Raw genomic sequence first — 18,674 nt, 5'->3', positions numbered from 1 at the left:
TTTGCCACCTTGCACTGGATGGTGAATTCCAGCAGGCGATGATCACTGCCACCCAGGTGGTCGAGCACCCACAGCTCCCTCACCAGGTAGTCACTTGTGGCCAGCACCAGGTCCAACAAAGCATCTCCCCTGGTGGGGCTGTGCACCTCCTGGGTTAGATGGAGGTCCTGCATTTTGGCTAGGAACGTATGTGAGTGGTCAGACCTGGCTGACTCCTCTTCCCAGCAGATGTCTGGAAAGTTCAGGTCACCCATGATGGCCACGTCCTTTGACCCAACTACCTCTGTGAGACAACTTAAGAATGCCTAGTCTAGCTCTTCCCCTTGGTTGGGTGGTCTGTAGGAGACCCCCACCATTAAATCTCTTTCCCCTTGACTGCCTTGTATTCTAACTCAGAGCACTTCAATGTGCCCCTCCTCTGACTCTGCTACTTGATGAGGATGTGTATTCCTTCTTAATGTAGAGTGCCACACCCCCACCTTTCCTTCTTGCCCTGTGCCTCCTGTACAGCCAACAATCATCACCCATCCATCCAACTACCTCTTGAATACTGCAGCACCAACATCTCCTTTTTAGACGTGACGATCAGTATCCAAAATGGTAAAATACAGACCACATTATACAAGAAATCCACAGACCAACATACATATCTGCACAGAACCAGCAATCACCCTAAACACACCAAGAAAGCTGTGATATACAGCTAAGCCCTCAGATACTACCACATCTGCACTCAGGAAAAACACCTTGGATTGCTACTTCATAAATCTTAAAAAGGCTTTCACTCAACAAGGAGAGAGAGAGAGAGAGAACGAACGAACAAACGAACGAACGAATAAACGAACATGAAAGACCCACCCTGATATCATGTGAAGAATTGCTGCAGTACAGAAACCTCCATGAATCGCACACTGCTGGTTAGGACATATCACCTATATTGAACCCATACGGAAAATCCTCAAACAATTGTAACTCAGACTAGGAGGCCCTATTCTTAAAGAGATCTTTCCAGAACCATCCATCCTAGCCTTCGAGCAAGCACCAAACCTCACTAACCTCATCACCAGAAGCAAACTTCCTACAGCCCAAAACACACCAAATGGATCCAAACCATACCATGACAAGACATGCAAAATCTGCCAATATATCTCCACTACCCTCACAATTCCTACACCCCACAGGAGAACCATCAGCATTCTTGGATCCTACACTACGTTTCTGGAGCTGCAGCTGTATCTCATCCATTGCACTAAATGTCCTGATGGAAAATATGTAGGAGAAACCAAACAACAACTGCACACCAGACTGTACGCATGCCAAGAATCTATCAAAGACAAGAGTATCCAACTATCTGTGGGAGCACATTTTGCACAAGACAACCACTCTCTCTACAATCTCTCAGTTCTAATCCTCAAAGGGAATTTACAAAACACCCTTCATAGATGAGCCCATGAACTTCAGTTCATCAATCTACTAGATATTAAAACAAACAAACAAAAAATAATATGGACTAAATATAGACAATAGATTTATGACACACTATAACCTGCCTGATACCTACTCCCCAGATACCTCTCCATTATTTACCTACTACATTCATCTTTCCCACCTCCCCAGTCTCTCTCCCACTGACTCCTCAATTTACTTTTTCGCTGACTGGATTTCTTGTGTGCATACCAGTTTCTGGCTTCTTTACTAGTCATTCCATCCAGGAAGAACACACACCAACTGCAGATGCTTCCAGTCTTTAAAGCCTAAATTTAGGGCCACGTGTTTAAAAACAACACAGATGTACACTTTTAAAAAAAAACAGAGACCTAAAAGCAGGCTGTAAAGGCTTTGGATATCTAGGTAAGCAGCCTGAAGATTTTTCAAGTACGCTAAACATCCCCATTCACTTAGGAGCCTAGCTTCAGATATGGAGCTTTTAAAATGAATTTGCCTAACTGCTTGGACTAGTATTTTCTTAGGTCTCCCTTGCCCTGGGGCCCTACGCCCTGCCCAGCAAGACAGGGAAGGGATCCAGGCCCCTGGCAAAGGAAGCAGGCACAGACTAGAGCAAACAGCTGCAACCTGCTTCTGCCCCATGTACAAGTCTGGGGGGCACATGCCTCCCCATGCCTCCCCTGACCCAGGGTACATGCAGCAACAGGGAACTATCCCTCCTCCCCCCCACCCCCTCTGGTCCCCTGGACAAGCCAGCTGCCCCTGCCTCTGCCCTGGTCCTTGTCCCAGGCATGCACTGTCCTGGCTGGGGCTCGGCAGTGCCACGGCCCCAACCCCTGCTACCCAGGTCCCAGTCCTACCCCCTCCCTCACCAGGCAGCTTCATTTTGCACCCTTGTTTCCCATTTTCCCTCCCACAAACCTGCCTCTGTGCAGCTCTGCTGGGTTGCTCTGTTCCCCCTCTCTGACTGGCTTGCCAGCAATACCCAAGGCCAGCCTGCATATGCACGCCACCCACAATGCCTGCCTCTCTCTCCCGGAGCCCCCATTTCCTCAAGGACCCCAGGGTTACTGCCCACCTGGCCTGAGCATTAATCCACCTATGGTCCCCATACACTTTGCATGAGTGCACACAGCTGTATCAGTGCACACAAAGTGAGTACTGAACACAGTGCTAGGAATAGCCACCTGAAGACTGCATTCTAACAAGAATTTTAAGTTGCCAAATGTCTTTTTTTCATAATGGAATGGGTGTTTCCTGAAATCTTTCCTTAAGGAAATTTCTCATAATTTCTTCTCATTGGTAAAAGCCAGACTTAGTCCATTATCAGAGTGCAAGTTAAAACTGCCCGAGATGGGAAGGATTAAGTCAGCCATTATCATATGTTGCAATTTTTTGTTTATTCATTAATAAATTCAACTCTTTGCACTTGGGTCACACTGAAACATATGCCCTCTGCTGGTGATAACATGAAGCAAGGAAACTAACTTTATGCAGTTTGAGACTAGGAACAGCACAACTTGACTCACAAACCAATGAGTCACTGTCACTTTTCATTCTAATCTTCTGATGCTTCAGGAATCATGTTTAGCTGTGGAAGTCTATGGATGAGGGAGTAAGGCCTAGTTTAGTATTAACAATTCCAAAGTAAAAAACATCACTGTCAGAAAACTTTGGTCCTGACACTCAAAGCACTACTAACTTATCTCTGGATCCTAACACCCAAGCTACTATGGTAGATTCAAGCTGTGGCATACTCCAGAATACTCTTTTGACTCCATTTAAGTTGACATTTGTTGTGTCCTCCTTAAGCTCTACTTTACTCTGAAGGTGATTTATAGAAAGAAGTAACAAATTCAAACCATAAAACCGAGTTTCAGAAGCCTGACCTGCATCTAACACGGTGTCATATTTGTCTACTGGGTAACTGGGGGGGAGTTTGGGGGAAAAGAGGAGGACCACCATTGACTTAATTGCTGTTTAGTAGGTAATGATAGGTAAGGATCAAACTTAAGCAATATGTACAGTAAACATGGACAATTCTTAACACCACTACTGTAATCCATTATTTACTCTCACATAATGCTGTCAGACCTCTGTACTTTGTATGACGAAGTAGATATATGGTCTTTCCACATTGACCAGGTGCAGAAAGGCACCAATCATCTTTCATTTATTTTGAGGGAGTCTTCAATAGAGTCTTCAATAGTAACAGGGGGTGAGAAAGAAAGAATTTGGTTGGGATTCTTATATATACACCTTAACTCATGTAAAACTCTTAACAATGAGCTCCACAAGTTAGTTCAATATGAAGTGTATTTTTTTGCAGTTTTAAAACCATTACCTTTAAGTTTCAGTCAGAGGACAAACAGATGCATCAGATTTACTTCAATGCATTATTATTTATTAATCTGTATACTTTTCCCTCATCTTCTCATTCACCTTGACTCTTAAAAAAAATACTATTCTATTTTCTGATACAGCATCTTGATGGTTATGGTAATTCTGGTGCCAATTCTGAAATCCCTTTTCTTCTTGCTCTTTGCAAGTAATAAATGAGGCTATAACACTGATGTTCAAAATGGCTGGGTATTTGCATTATTTCTTATCCGAAGTGTACCCTAATTCTGTTTGCTTCTACCTTCTAATACAGTACATGGTATTTATATTGCCTAATACAGGTTTTCAGGTAACCTTCTCCACTGCAGAGTAGTGGCAAAAGAGCCAGTTCAACACTGTAGCAAGGTTCTTTGAGCACTTGTGATCTTTTATTAGACCAGGGGTTTCAACCTTTTTGGATCAGCGTACTCCTGGAGACTGGACACAAGGGAAGGAGGGGGAAAGAGGGTAGTTCATGGCTGGCCGTGGAACGGTGGCAGCCGCCACATGCAAACTTCCCCCACACCCTGTGTCCCGCTGGGCGGGCAGCACCTGTGCAGCAGCACAGGATAGTCTGGCAGCGATCCACCCCGCCAGTCTGCACATACCTCTTAGGGCAGGAGTCAGCAAGCCCCGGCACATGTGCCGAGCATGGCACAAGAGGCAGTTTTGCTCGGCACACCACCGCCAGTCTAAGCTCTAAGCAGCTGCTACCAGCCACAGAGCCCAGGCTGCTCCCAGCAGGCAGCTGGGAGGCTACAAGCCCTGCTGCGAGCAGTCCAGGTTCTTGGGCCAGCTGCAGCTGGGAGGCTGCAAACAGCTGCTCTGGGCTCCGGCATGTCAGCACTCTGGCACCTTCCAAGGTAGACATTGTGGTTTTTTCAGAGCTCCGGACAAAAAATGTTGCCTACACCTGTCCTAGGGCCTTCGAGTACCCCCAGGGTACATGTACCCCTGGTCGACAACCCCTGTGTTAGACCAACTGAATAGTTGGAAAAAAGTTCTCAGCAAGCTTTTGGGTGCACTCGCCCTTCTTCAGGCATAGGGAGTCTCTGCTGGTCTGAGACTTTAAGGAATGTGAGAAGCTAGAAGTGTGAGAGGATATCAGTGAGAATGTAAACAGGTAGAAATTTGGAAACCAAAAAGGTAAAGCAGGGAAAGGGTGGGGGGAGCCAAAGGGGAAACCCTGGTTGTATCCCATTTAATTTGCCTTTCAGTATCCACAAGATAACAGAAACCTTTTGATGTGCTTAGTGGATCATGGCCTTGGGCCCCCCCAAGGAAGAACTAAGCCTCCCTTAGCAGGTAGGCCAGTGAGGATACATCAAGTGAGTTCAGGAAACAACTAAAGAGAAAACAGGAACAGGAGGTCACAGGTTTAAAATAAGTGCTCCAAGGATGGACATGGAGTAGAGCACACAAGTCAGTGCTCACTGACCCTCCAATGTTTCCAAGGAGCCAGTGGATGCTGCCTGGTGAAACTGTCCACAGACATGAAAAGACAAAGGACAAGAGAGTGGCCCTACAGTCCCCAGGGGTCCTCCATGCCAGGGCCTCCCTCCTGCTCAGGTTGATTGCTAACTTAGCTAGGAGAAGGTTGACTAGGAAGTCCTGGGGACTCAGTGGGCCACAGATAGGGAGTGCATAAAACGTAGGTGTGGGGAGTTTATGCCTCAGCAGGACGTTCTGGAGGAGACTATGAAGGGGCTCTACGTAGGTGTTTGCCAGGGTCAGGATGACACAGGACACTAGGCAATATGAACCTATGGATCTGACCCAGGGAATAGCGAGTCTTCTGTACTCTGCAGGCTGCTTTGAAAAGAAATCCTTAGTGGTTACCAAGGGCCCTGTTGCATCCTAACTTTGGGCAGTTCCCGGAGCTCTGAATCCCTGGATTGTCTGTACACTTAACCCTTGAAGCTAGTTTTAAGCACTTGTTAGGGCAGGATTCTCTCTGATCCAGGCTACCCAGCTCATGTTGCACTAAGGTGCAACTCCTCTAGGCTACACCTTAATGTAAACACCCCCTCCCACTGCACCTCCCACATTGGTCTGGATAGAGCTCACTTCCCCTGCACCCAGCTTAGGCTGCTTGCACTGAAGCCTGGGAGAGCAGGTAGGGAAGGGATAGCCTCCCTACCCACACTGCAGCTCTCTGGGCAGGCTCAACCTGCAGAAGAGCAGTGGTCCTACAGTGTCAGGGCCAGGGAAACAGGTTAACCCCCGCCTTCCTGCCTGCTCCCCTGGAACAGACAGCATAGACAACCATAAGTAAGGGAGCAGGTGTTGGGGAGTAGGGAGGGTAGGAGAGGACCCCAGGGGCAGGAAGGGAGCTGAAATGGGGTAGGTGAGGATGCTTACCTTTCATTCCTCCAGGCCCCTGCTGGGCTGAACATGCAGCTACTCCAAAACTCAAGCTAGCACTAATACTGATCAACATCTGTGCAGCTCATAGTGTAAGGTAACAGGGCCCTTAGGGTAAGCTGGGAAATACTACTGACACTATTTTCTATCCTTAAATTGTTTCAAAGGACATCATCTTGAAGAGTATGGACTATAATAGGAACACAGGGGACCACATATACAGACTTCTCAGGATCCCAAGTATTCAGCTAAATATATGAACTTAAGAACAGTTAAGGTGCAACAAGGCCCTAAGGCAAAACATCCTCAATCCCCTTCCTGCTTCCCCAGATGTTTGTGTTGCAACTCAGCCACAAGTGTCATGCCTGACCACTCCCTCCCCCCTTTTTCTCCTGACAAGCAGAATACTTTTCAGGTGCCCCTAGGAAATAAGGCTGAAGTTGGTTCCTGATTCCTGGCTCCCAGCTCTTATTCAGAGCTAATCGTTACACAACTAAAGTCTGCATGTTAGCCTTGCTCAACAGTTATATATTTTTGATGAAATTCTATTTCCTAATAAAAATATCTTGCATCACGTGCACAGCCCTGAATAAGGAGCTGAGATTAGGCTGGGATGATGGAGCAAAATGCTTTTTGAGTCACCCCAAGGAACTGGGACTAAGGAACCAACTTCAGCTTCATCCCTAGGAGTCAGAGAGAAATATGGCTGGATGAGACCTCCAGAGGTCATCTAGTCCAGCATTTCTCAGCCCATGGATTGCAAGAATATACAAAAGGGGTCATGAACAAGCTTTAAAAGTGGATTTTCTTTTAGAAACATGGCTTTTCCCTTGCAGGCTGGCTGGGTTCCAGCCTGCAAGAAGCTGCTTGAGAGCCCCCCCATTCCCAGACAGTCCCCCACCCCCGGGAGCCTAGCAGCACAGGGCAGTGGGTGGGGAGTGAGGGGCCCCAGCAGGACCAGGGGGTTGTCTTCTACTTACTGGATCAGGGCTGGCCATCAGTGTTTACAAATGGGTCCTGGTACACACACACAAAAAAAAACAAAAACAAGGAGGTTGAGAACTACTGATCTAGTCCAACCCCTTGCCCAAGGCAGGATCGTCCCTATCCAAGCCATCCCATAGCCATCTAAACTCTACATGAGACTGCTGTCAACCCTGACAACAACCTAACACCCTGGGCTGCCACAGGCAAAACAGGGGACCTGGCAGCTCACATACTGCTTCTGTGAAACAGTCTCAATGTGTTCAAGAGGTCTAAGAGGAAGAAGGAAGGCACAGAGAAGGTACACTGGAGAGGGCAACACCCTACGCAAAACCTCCCCTTTCCCCAGTCTGTACCAGTCTGACCAATGGGGTAAGAATTCCTCCCTGACCCAAGTTCTGGCAATCGGTCTGACCTGGAGCAAGACCCTCTAGCTAGGAACTTTCAGCTCTGCTCCCAGCAGGAGCATCCGCACAGGCCAGCTGCAATCCTCAGCCCTAGCTGAAGCTTAAGCCCCCTCCCAACACATGTAGCAGGTGGAAAAAATAAAAGGCTGGGGGGAGCAACCAGTACAGTCCAAAAGCCTGGAAACACCCCATGCCTGGGGGCTGCCCCAACTCTTCTGAGCACCTCCAGCAAGCCCCTGGCCCCTGCCCTCACCGCTCACAACATGGGATGGAGCCACATGCAGCAGAGGGAGGGAAGGTGCACAGACAGACACTCCCCAGCATTATCAGATCTTAAATACGAAGCTAGCATACTGGAAACTCAACATTATCATATTTATCAGACACTGAAAAAGATGCAAACAGGCATGCAAATCTGCCTCCTTGTTCCTTACTTTATATTGCTCACTAAGTCGCCGGCAAGCAAGTGAGCAAGGACTTGATCATCCAAGTTGAAGCCTTTTATTTATTTATTTTCCTTTTTAAAATTTTGAGACAAGCCCTCGTGAGAAAGTGTTGACAGCAACCCCCTCCCCAAGAACAAGCGTACACCCTCACATGGATGAAGACTCTCCAAGCATGACTTAAGCTGGGCATCAATGAGCTGCCTCCAAAATGAGTGGCCGCTTTGAACCCTTGCTCGCGTCCCGGCCCCGGGGGGCCACGGAGGCACTCACCGCCGGGCCAGCTGGAGGCGAGGCTCTGCAGCAGGGTGCCGGGCACGCAGAAGAGGGCGATGAGCAGGTCGCTGAGCGCCAAGGAGCCCAGGAAGATGTTGGTGGCGCTGCGCAGGGCGCGGCGGCGGCTCAGCGCGTAAAGCATCAGCCCATTGCCCGCCAGCGCCAGGGCGCAGATGAGACCGCACAAGAGCCCTACGGCCAGCTTGGCGCGGCCGGGCAGCTCGGGGGCGGACACCAGCGGCCGCAGCCCGTACAGGGCGATAAACTGCTCCCGCGTCACGTTGTGGGCCCGCAGCAGCCGCCGCAAGCGCTCCGGGGTGAGGGCCGCCACGTGCATGACAGCGCCGCTCACCCCGGGACACCCCCACCGTCTGCCAGCCACAGGCTCAGCTCCTGGGTTTTATCGGCGCCGCCAGCCAATCAGCGCGCGAAGAGGAGCCCGCCCAGCCGCGGGGTTCCTTCCAGCCCGCGAGCGCGGGAAGCTGCGCTCCTCCACCCTGCCCGGCTGGGAGCGCTTGGCCGGGACTGACTGAGAGAGCGTTTCCTTCTTCCTTTCCCCCTCCCTCGCTCTTGATGAACAGGGTGCGGCAAACAACGGGGTTTAAAGAGCGGCCAGGACTTCGCCACAGTTTTATTTCATGGCAGAGGGTAAAGAGGCAAACACCATGCGTCTGGATCTCTTGAAGGCACGGGACAACCAGAGTTGCTTCTTAAGCTGGCAGGGGCAATACCATCCATCTGTGTCCAAGAAGGCTGTTTTCCTGAAGTGTGCCCCATTGGTGCAGTGGCTTTAAGCTCAGCTTATGGAAATGGTTGCTCCAGCTGAGGGCAAGCAAAACTCGGGGGCATCTGAACCCCAAGCCTCTGGGCTTGGGCCTGCAAGTAGCATGCCTGCCAAAGGTTTTTGGAAACATCTGAAGCCCCAGGTGTGGGTTTGCTGGTAGTAGGGCTGCTTATGGTTCTGGGCACTTGGATTTGGAATTAGTTTTGGCTAATTTGGCTGTGGACACAAATAAATAATAATAAAAAACCCACCATGTATCTGGGTCCATGAAGGCAGTTTTGAAGGGACAACTGCTCTTCTGCTGAGGTGTTGGGGCTTAAAGTCCACTTTACAGAAATGGGAGGCTCCTCCCTTGGTTGTTCCTGTGGCCGTATGGCCAAGAGCAGGCGAAACTTGGGGCATCTGAACCTCAAGCCTCTGGGTTTGGGCCTGCACGTAGGATGCCTGCTAAAAGACTGAAAATATCTGAAGCCCCTGGTGGGGGTGGAGGGATGTTTGCCAGTTGTAAGGCCACTTATGGTTCTGCACTGACTCATGGATTTGGACTTGATTTGGCTTGGAACATGAAAATTTTCTTTAAGAAAAACAAACAACCTGGCAGGTGAAATCCCTGACCACTAAGGAGGTTTTCCAAGTCGCACCGGGGGCTAACCACTTTCCTGGCATGGGGTAGTACCCGCCATGAACACCACATGGCCCCAGAGGCTGGGGTGGGGCACAACGAGCTCCCGCAGGTGGCAGTGGCACAGTTGCCAGGCTTGGGCCTGCATGTGGGATGCCTGCCAAAGGATTTGAAAACATATGAAGTCCTAGGTGGGCGTGGAAGATGTTTGCCAGTAATAGGGCCACTTATGGTTCTTAACTGACTCATGGATTTGGAACTGATTTGGCTTGGAACATGAAACATTTTCTTTAAAAGAGAAAGGTATTATATATGATAAAAGAAAACAGGGAGGAAGAGAAAGTGGACACAGAAGAGAAAAGAGAGAGAGCAAGAAAGAGACCAGATAGAAGAAAGAGAGTGAGAGAAGTGTGGAGGGGTTCCTTCTTCCTTCCTTGCTCTCGCTTAACAGAGCGCAGCAAAGAATCAACTTTACAGAGCAGTCAGGGCTTTGCAAAGGTTTTATTTGTGGCAGGGGGTGAACTCTGGCAACAAGGTGCAATACAGGATAAGAAAAAAGAGAATGAAAGAGCAGATAGAGAAGAAAAAGAGAGGAAAAAAGATGAGAAGAGAGAAAAGAAAAAAACTAAAACTCTTTACTAAAGAAAAAAAAGCCCATGTGCTTACATAGGTACCTAGAGACTGGCTGCAGTTCCACTGTAGCCGCATGACAGGGACTGAAAAATTGTTAAACAGTTATTTTTGCTCTCTACATGAATCATTCTAACAGTCTTCGAACCAAGAAACTGCAAAGCTGGAAAGAGATTGCAAGCCTGATCTCTCTTGTTCTGATAAAGAGGCCCCCCTGCAGAAACAATACCTCTTACCTCTTTTTTTGGGTGTGTTCAGATGTAAGTGCACCAGTATAATAAGACATAGCTCCATTGCTGCCATTCCTGCATGGCACTTGTATAACTGAATATTGTAATAGTGGAAACTATGATTAAGGAAAACTTCAGTGTCTTCAATGTAGACTGGGTAACAAACACCACATGAAGGATATATATCATGGCGCAGATCTTCCTAGACGAGCTAGCTAATAGCTATTTCTATCCTATGGTCCCTGTGGCAATGAGAAACAAAGCTACACTGGATTTTGTTTTACTAGTGGGGAGTATCTTGTAGAACTGGTGGAAAATCGGAGCAAGTGATCACATCCTGACTCTGTAGAGTAAAACTGCAAGAGGTCTGTAACAAGGTTCTTGCACTTCAGAAGGACTAACTTTGAGAAACTAAGATAATTAGGTAAGGAGTTTGATTGAATTCAAGAGTTAAAGAGGTGGAAGCAGCATGAAACTATTTTAAAGGCAAAAGTACAAACACTGCCTAAGGCTTGCTTCCCATGCAAAAAGAAAAAAAAAAATGGGGAAGGACTACAGTCCTCCATAGATCTCAGGAACCTCAAGGAGGCCATTGAGAATAAGCAGAAGATATACATGCAATGAAAAATGGGACTGATCAGGTAGAAAGGAAAAAAAAAAAATATCTGTGTTCAAGAAATGCAGAAACTGAGAAAAAAAAATAGCCAAAGACCTAGCTGAGCTCAATCTTGCAATAAAAATGAAAACGTGTAGCAAAAACGTCTTTAGTGATATAGCAGTAAATAAAAAAAGACAATGGGGAGCGATTTACTGGGGTCACTATGTTGAAACAGTGATTGAGATCAAGGATAACCTAGGCATGGCCCAAAAGAACTGGACAAATACTTTGCCTCAGTCTTCAGTCGAGATGAAGGATACAGAGGATACTAGTGAATACCACATGGCAAGGAGGACATAAATATATACCTATCCTTAGGGGGAAGGAAAACTCACACTGCTTGCCATCACAGAATCAGGGGACCCAAATAATCTCTATCCTAGAATATGGAAAGAATTGGTACACAGAACAGAAACTCTTCTAGTATGGGTTTTAACAACGTGTCAATTCAAGGAGAGTGCCTAAAGAGAACAACAAACGTATTATCTGTAAAAAAAAAAAAAAAAAAAAAAAAAGGAGAGTGATCCAGGCAATTAATGCCTTGAGCCTACTGTTGAAGTCAGTCTCACATCTGATGGAAGATTAGGCAGGGTATATGCAGTAGAGACAAGGATATGCTAGCACCACTGTACAAGGCCTTAGTAAGGCCCCATTTAGATGACTGTGTCATCAGTGCTCTGAAAAAAGTGCAACTTCAATTGGAACAAGTTTAAAGAAAAGCCATGAAAATGGGTAAAGGAATGGAGACCTTGTCTTAAGAAAGAGCTTGGCTGGTTAAATTTAGAGGTGTAATTAGTCATGTTAGTCCAGTGAAATGGAGATTGAGAGGGGATACAATTACCCTTTACTAGTACATAAGGTAAATCGCTGGCTTTGTGAAGAGCTTTTTAAGTGAAAAAACAATAACAGCACAAGGTCAAATGACTAAGTGCCTACTGAAATTTAGATTCAAATTTAGAAAAAAATTCATAACTATCACAGGAAACAAGGAACCTACTGAGAATATCTTTTTAAAAGGAAGAAAATGTTGGTTGCTTTTCTAATTAAGAGTTCTAACTCTTTAATAAGCTGTGATGTCCATGCTTGACAGTCAAGTTTTCTTCCATATGAAAAGCAATTCTTTCTGACTGTCACGGGGAGGGGGCCTATGAGTGGCCATGATCCCTCCTAGTGCCCCCTACCGTGCCAAATGGGTGTCCACGCACCCTCATTCTCATCCACCATGTCTTTGATGACAAAAGTATTAAGGGAGGCTGCCTTTTTCCCCCTTGAACACGGTACCCCAATGTATCCCAGTTTGTGTCCTGTCTTAGCGGACCCTGTGAATTAAAGCCTCAAGGGCTACACGTGGCTCCTACCACCCTTAATACCACGCCCCAAGCCTCGCAGATGTACCGGACGTCGTCTAGTTGAACCGCTTTGCTAAGTCCTCACGGCGCCCCCTTGTCATAGCCCGTGCCCCCATGGACGTCCTCTGGGCTCATCTTAGTCGCCCCACTGGGGCCTTTCTCCGCACTCCCCGCAGACGCTCTCTGGCCTGTCTCACGGCTGTGCCCACACTGGGGCTCCCTCTTACAATCCCACCCGCACTGGGTTCCTGCCTCATGCTTCCTGCCTGCACTGGGGCCTTGTCTCGCAATCGGGACTCAGGTGGCCGTAGCTGTGCCTGGCCCCCAAATTCCCCTCCCTGGGGCTTCTATTCCTCTGTGCACCCTCCCTGGAGCTTCTCACCAGTGCCCACTCTGGTGCTCCTCACAATTGGGGCTCAGGTGGCCATAGCCATACCTGTCCCCCAATGCACTGTGCCCCTTCTCGGGGCTGGGGTCAGCACACCCCCTCCTCAGGTCTACAAACCCGACCAAGGCTCAGGTGGCCGTTGCCGTGCCTGGCCCCAGACCTGCCTTCTCAGGTCGCTTGCCCGCACTGGGGCTCCTTGCCTGTGTGCTCGCCTGCACTGGGGCTTCCCCCCACACAACACTGCCCTACTGGGGCCAGGGTCTATACACCCCCAAAACGCAGCACCCTCTCTGGCACCAGGAACCCCCCCACTACTGAGGAGCTCCCAGGAGGCCTCCTCCAACCCCAACAGGCTTACCCAGTCCTCCGGTGTAACAGCTACCAACAGAAAACTCAAGCCCCTGGGCTACAACAAACTCCAAGCCATCTGGCTAAAACACAGTTTCTAAGCCCTCTGGCTAGCCATCGTTCAAAATCCTACCAGGGCTTTCTCCTCCCAATCCTCAAGCTGAAGCTGATTCAGGCCATCAAGCTGCCTACTCCAGCAGAGCTCCTCCTCCCTTAAATGTTAGTAGAGAACTGCCTAGGCTGTTTATATAGGCCAGGCCCTGCCCCCTTCCAGTCAGCTGACCGACTGTGGTTGCCCCGGCAACCGGCACCTGTACCTTTCCCTAGGAGTGGGCACTTCAGTGCCCTGCGACACACTTCCCCCCCTTAAGTTCACAACTCCCTAGGAGTAGGACATGGGAGCATCCTGCGACACTGACAAAAATGTGCCTTTTAGAAATCAATGCTTTTTCAAAACTCAAATAATAAAAGCCCATATCTGTCCATTATATGCCAGATTGCTGATTTCCAAGGAAAAATTTTGAGAGTGAATAGTGCTTCCAAACAGTAAGTTATCTATTAGACAAAATGTTCTCAGCAATAAAGATCAGCTTGTTTTCTGCTTTGGGTCCTACATGTTACTTACTACAAGAGCTTTCTATGTTGGTACCGGATTAAAGTATTAGTTTCTCCCCATTCACCATAAAGCTTTGCTCCCAAGCCCTTAAAGAAACAGTAGCACAGGTTTCTCAATGCCTTCAAACACCAACTAATACTGCAGGACCACCTTCTCCCCTTCAGTATCTGCCACTTGTATTTCCTGGGCCCTCAGGTATTCCAAAGCTCCAGGAACATTCAAGGGGCCATGCCATGGAACAGGGATTGTCTAACGCCATAGTCCTCATAACTCACCACAGTTAGACTGCCATAAAAGGAAGGGGATCAGCTTCAAATTCAGCTGACACCCTCAGATCCAGAGATGCTATGACCACCCATTTGTATAAAGTTCATCTGAAAAGCTGGGTATAATACTAATAAAATATGCTATATAAATAAAAGTGTAATACTTCCATGTTTTCAAGCAGCTTTGTGAACTTTTGTTAATGCTCATAGACAAAAGCGGATTCAGAATTTTACAAAAAGGGGCACATACGAGCAGCAACTTACACTGCAGGGGTGGTTGAACTTCCAACCTTCTCCGCCGCCACCACCACCACCTCCTCCTCCCCCTCCCCACACCAGAACAGTCAAACCACTCCACGGGAGCAGCAGCTGGGGAATTTACATCCCTAAAGCAGCAAGCATTCCCCGCTTTGCCTTGCTACTCAGAGGCACAGCTCTTTCTCATATTCTCCCACCTGCTACTCCTGCTGTCCTGGGAGCTCGAGTTGCTCCAGCTGGGCTGTGTAGGGGCTGGGCTCAGCCCATGATAGGAGCAGCAGCAGTCAGGTTCCCCCTCCCCTCACCTTCACCCAGGTGAGTAAGGAACACCTGGAGTGACTGAACAGGGAGGGGGAATCTGCCTGCCCACCCACCACTACTGCTGTCCTGGGCTGAGCCCAGCTCCTGCACAGCCCAGATGGAGCAGGACAGGAGCTCCCCTCTTCCCTGGGAGGGTTGGGACCGCAGCAGCAGGGGACAAGGGAGGGAGGGAGCATAGAGGGGAAGGCAGGCTGGAATTCTTACAATTTTCAGGGACTTAAAAAGGTCCCTGGATGCTGCTTCTGCCATGTAGTCAGCAAGGGGAGTGCACCCATACCACTGCACCCCTCTGGATCCACCCCTACCTTTAGAACACTTCTAGGACCTGGCCCTGCGCATATTGAAAACCATGGCAAATTCTCATATACTTTGCAGAATCAGACATGGGCAGGTGTTATGGACATTTGTAATGCTACAAAAGTCCATGTCTTGAATGTAAGGCACTGTAGGCCTGGTTCAAAACCCACTGTAATCAGTAACCACCTTTCCAAACAACTCATTTAGATGCAGTAGCCCCATGGCATGACCTGCACTTTCCAGACAAGCATGCTATTGTTACAGCAGCTGTTCCTTTTGTCCCTGTTTTCCAATATATACATGTATTCCCTTACCATGGCAAATAATATGATTGTTCTATTTAAAACAGCACTAAACTGCCAATATCTCTCAACAGTTTTATTTCACATCTGATACAATGCAAACAAAGCTTGAATTTGTGAAGATGGATTTTCAGTACAACTGTGCCAGATTATAGTTGATTAAGAACCACTTTTTCCATTCTGCTTCTCCATTATTTATGTAAATATTTCACTTTTTTGTGCACACAGAGAAAACATTACATAAAGCATCTGAAACAATACTAAGGTATTTTCACAAATAATTGTTTATAGAGGCAAGGAATTTTTCTTCCATTTAGTAGAAATGTAAATCTTCCTTCCTGTTAAATATGTAGCTATTTTTCACATCTGTATCTGGCACACACTGAAACTATGCTCTGACTTGTATGAAAATAAGATCAGTCCCATGGCCAGAATTTTTTATTCTATCTCAAGGGGAAAATAGCTCCTTCTGTCACAAACCTATTAACCAACAAGCACAAAAAATGGAGAAAGAACAGTTGTACAAGGCTACACTGTTACAACAACCTCTTCTTTATGCAGCCATATGCTAATTCAGAATCTACATGACTCATTAGTGACACCTCCTCCTCCACTGTGTTTCTTTAAAAAAAGAGTATTTTCTGCCAGACTTAGAAATATTGCCACTCTTCTATTTCCAGTTCATGCATTCATAGGCTATAACCCTTGTCCTGCAACACAAAAGATGCTCTCATTTCAGCCTCTACTTCTTCCATAGCAGTAAAGTTAGCATATGGCAGCTATGAAGAGAAGATGCATTGTTTACAAGCGTTGTCTTACCCTGTAAATGTTAACACTCCAACAGCCAGCCTTCTGAATCTAGATTCAGTTTATATACTGGATAAAACGTAATCCTACTGATCTTGTGTCTCCTAGATTTCTACCCCTGTAGACACAAACAACTGACAGTCAACAGTAAAAATATATTCTCTTGTTACATTTCCTTAGCACTTCCAAAGCGTTCTGAAAAAAAGCCCAAAATATATTTATTGAGAATTAAGATCACTTCCCCAAATGTCTTTATTTTTCTTAGTTTTTGTTTAAGTATCAGAAACCTATTTTCCAGTTTTATTTTCCCCCTTGCTAGAAGACAGATAAATGAGTATAGTGCTGCTTTTAATATTTTACTTTTTCAGGTCTTAAGTGATCTATTTTTCCAGACATGACAGGAACAATTTATATTAGTAGTACTATATTTTTGTGCATGCCACATGCCCCAAATAAAACTCCAGAGTGTGCGTAAAAGAGTAAGTCCTCTGGAAACAGAGTGCCCAGGAAGCCCAGAATCCCAGGAGACAGTCTGGGCAAAGCAGCAGGAAGCTGCTGGTGTGGCAGAACAGGTAGCAGGGGTCTGGGCGAATTGCCTAGTTAGCCATGCCTGTCTGCAGTTCAGACTGGCAGCCCCTAGCCCAGCTAATGGACCAGCTGGCTACCATCTGGGCCTCCTGTTTGGCTGCTCAGGAGAGCAGCATCCCCATTTAGTTCCAACTGCAGTGGTAGGCTGTAGGCAGCTAACAAGTCTGAAGGTCTGATGCGACCCCATAGCCCTGGTTTGCTGATGCCTGATTCTGCTCAGCTTTGTTCCTGGATTCTTGCTGTTTTGGGGTTTTTTGGATGTTCCCTTTGGATCTGGTAATTTAGTCTCTGACTGGCTCTGAAATCAGCCCATCCTGACTTTGGCATCAGGATCTGATTCCCAAGTCCTGAAGCTCAACTCAGCCTGTGATTTGGACATGGTCCCTGAATTTCTCTTTGCAACTGATAACTTGTTTTCTGATGCCTGTCCCCTGAAAGCGTTTGGCTTAGTCCTTGCCCTTCCCCAGTGGCCTAGCCATTATGCAAGACTGCCCTTGATCCAGTCCTTACAATAACAACAAAGCTAGGCCTCAGACTCTTGTAAAGGCAGTAGTAAGCTTATTACTTATATAAAGATATATTTTCAGTAAATGCAGTCCTGTAACTAATGAAGTGTTTCCACACCACAAGCTCCATTGATACAATAAAGGCTGCAGGCAGCAGCTTACTTGCCCAGAAGCAACTCAACTGTTGCCTCAGGCACAAGCTACAGCCCTTAACTGATACATACTGTATCTAGGACTGAGTCACTTACATTAGAAAACAGTTTAAATGGAACAAATTTTTCCCTGTACAAAACAGGTATCACGTGAAATTTTAGCATCCCAGAGTGCTGGGGGGTAAGAATACAATGTGGCATAGCATTTGCAGTTGTAGTGATGGTGTGGGCTGCTGCTGGTTTAGCACTGAGTTCCCATAACACTGAGTTCCCACTGCTGCAGTTTGGGTGTCATGGGCTGTGACACCCACCTCTGATTCAGCACCTGAGGCTGGTGCCCTACTTATCCTAATTAAGCTGGTGAAATGAGTTGAGAACCCGTCTTATTTCTAAAGACAGTGATGATACAATAACAGGATAGAGTGGTGTGAAAAGTATTGGTGTTTCTTGGTATAAGTACAGTTTTACCATTGTGCCTTTTCTGAAAGTGAGGGTTAGGTACCGGGTAAAAAATTAAGCCCTTCTGATTGGCAATGAACTTGGTTTTATCAAGTGTAAGTAATGCATACTTGCCATTATCTCATTGTCCATATCCTCAGTTTCTTGCAATGTTGCCCACAAGGATGCTGTGAAAGGTGGTAAATGAAGGATGACAGATACAGAGGGCTTGTCACAGGTCCAGTGAGGACTGACTTGTTCTTTGTAATGCTAATTAATCATTGACCACAGCATACGATTACTGTATGTCTGAATTTTCCCAGACTTGTCCTCTTTTTTAGGCTCTTGTTCACCATCCAGTGGGTTTTTAAAATGCAAAGCAAATGTCCAGGTTTTTGCTTTGCCTCTGCTTTTGCTTGGGGCTGGGAGCAGAAGGGAAGCTGATTGGCTGTTGGGGGAATCATGCGCTCTGTGTGCAGGGCCCCCAGCAGCTTCTGGCAGATGAGTGAGCATGTGTGTGCGTGTGTGTGTGTGCGCACATGCGCACGTGCAAGTGAGCTGCATGGACAGCAGAGCTGGAAGAGAGCAGGGGGCTGCGGGTTGGGAGTGCAGGGCTAGAGGGGCAGGGGCTTTAGGTCAGGAGTGTGGGGTACTGGCAGGGCTGTGGGAGGCAGGGGGCATATCACTACCCTCCCCATAAATAAAGTTGGTTAAATAAAGTCATTGAACCAGATAGACCATTCGGGAAGCTCCAAGACACAGGAAGTGTCCTCAGTGGTATAGGTAGAGAACTCAGAATTATCAACACTGCCAAC

At 47.2% G+C, this 18,674-nt stretch overlaps 1 protein-coding gene across 3 annotated transcripts in view; it reads right to left on the bottom strand.

Moving 5' to 3' along the window:
- The window catches only part of QRFPR (pyroglutamylated RFamide peptide receptor), a 46,501-nt gene extending 37,799 nt beyond the window's left edge, over positions 1-8,702 (bottom strand). The window contains exon 1 of one of the 3 annotated variants that reach the window (XM_019534029.1): positions 8,297-8,702. In XM_019534029.1, the coding sequence (XP_019389574.1) occupies positions 8,297-8,636 (340 nt within the window). In that variant the 5' untranslated portion in view covers positions 8,637-8,702. The remainder of the gene's footprint in view (positions 1-8,296) is intronic. The other 2 variants (XM_019534030.1, XM_019534028.1) reach the window with 2 other exon arrangements.
- Positions 8,703-18,674: the final 9,972 nt, after the last annotated feature.

This window comes from Crocodylus porosus, unplaced genomic scaffold, assembly GCF_001723895.1.
Source record: "Crocodylus porosus isolate Cpor-Errol unplaced genomic scaffold, CroPor_comp1, whole genome shotgun sequence".
NCBI classification, from domain to species: Eukaryota; Metazoa; Chordata; order Crocodylia; family Crocodylidae; genus Crocodylus; species Crocodylus porosus.
This window is presented reverse-complemented; position numbering and strand designations above follow the sequence as displayed.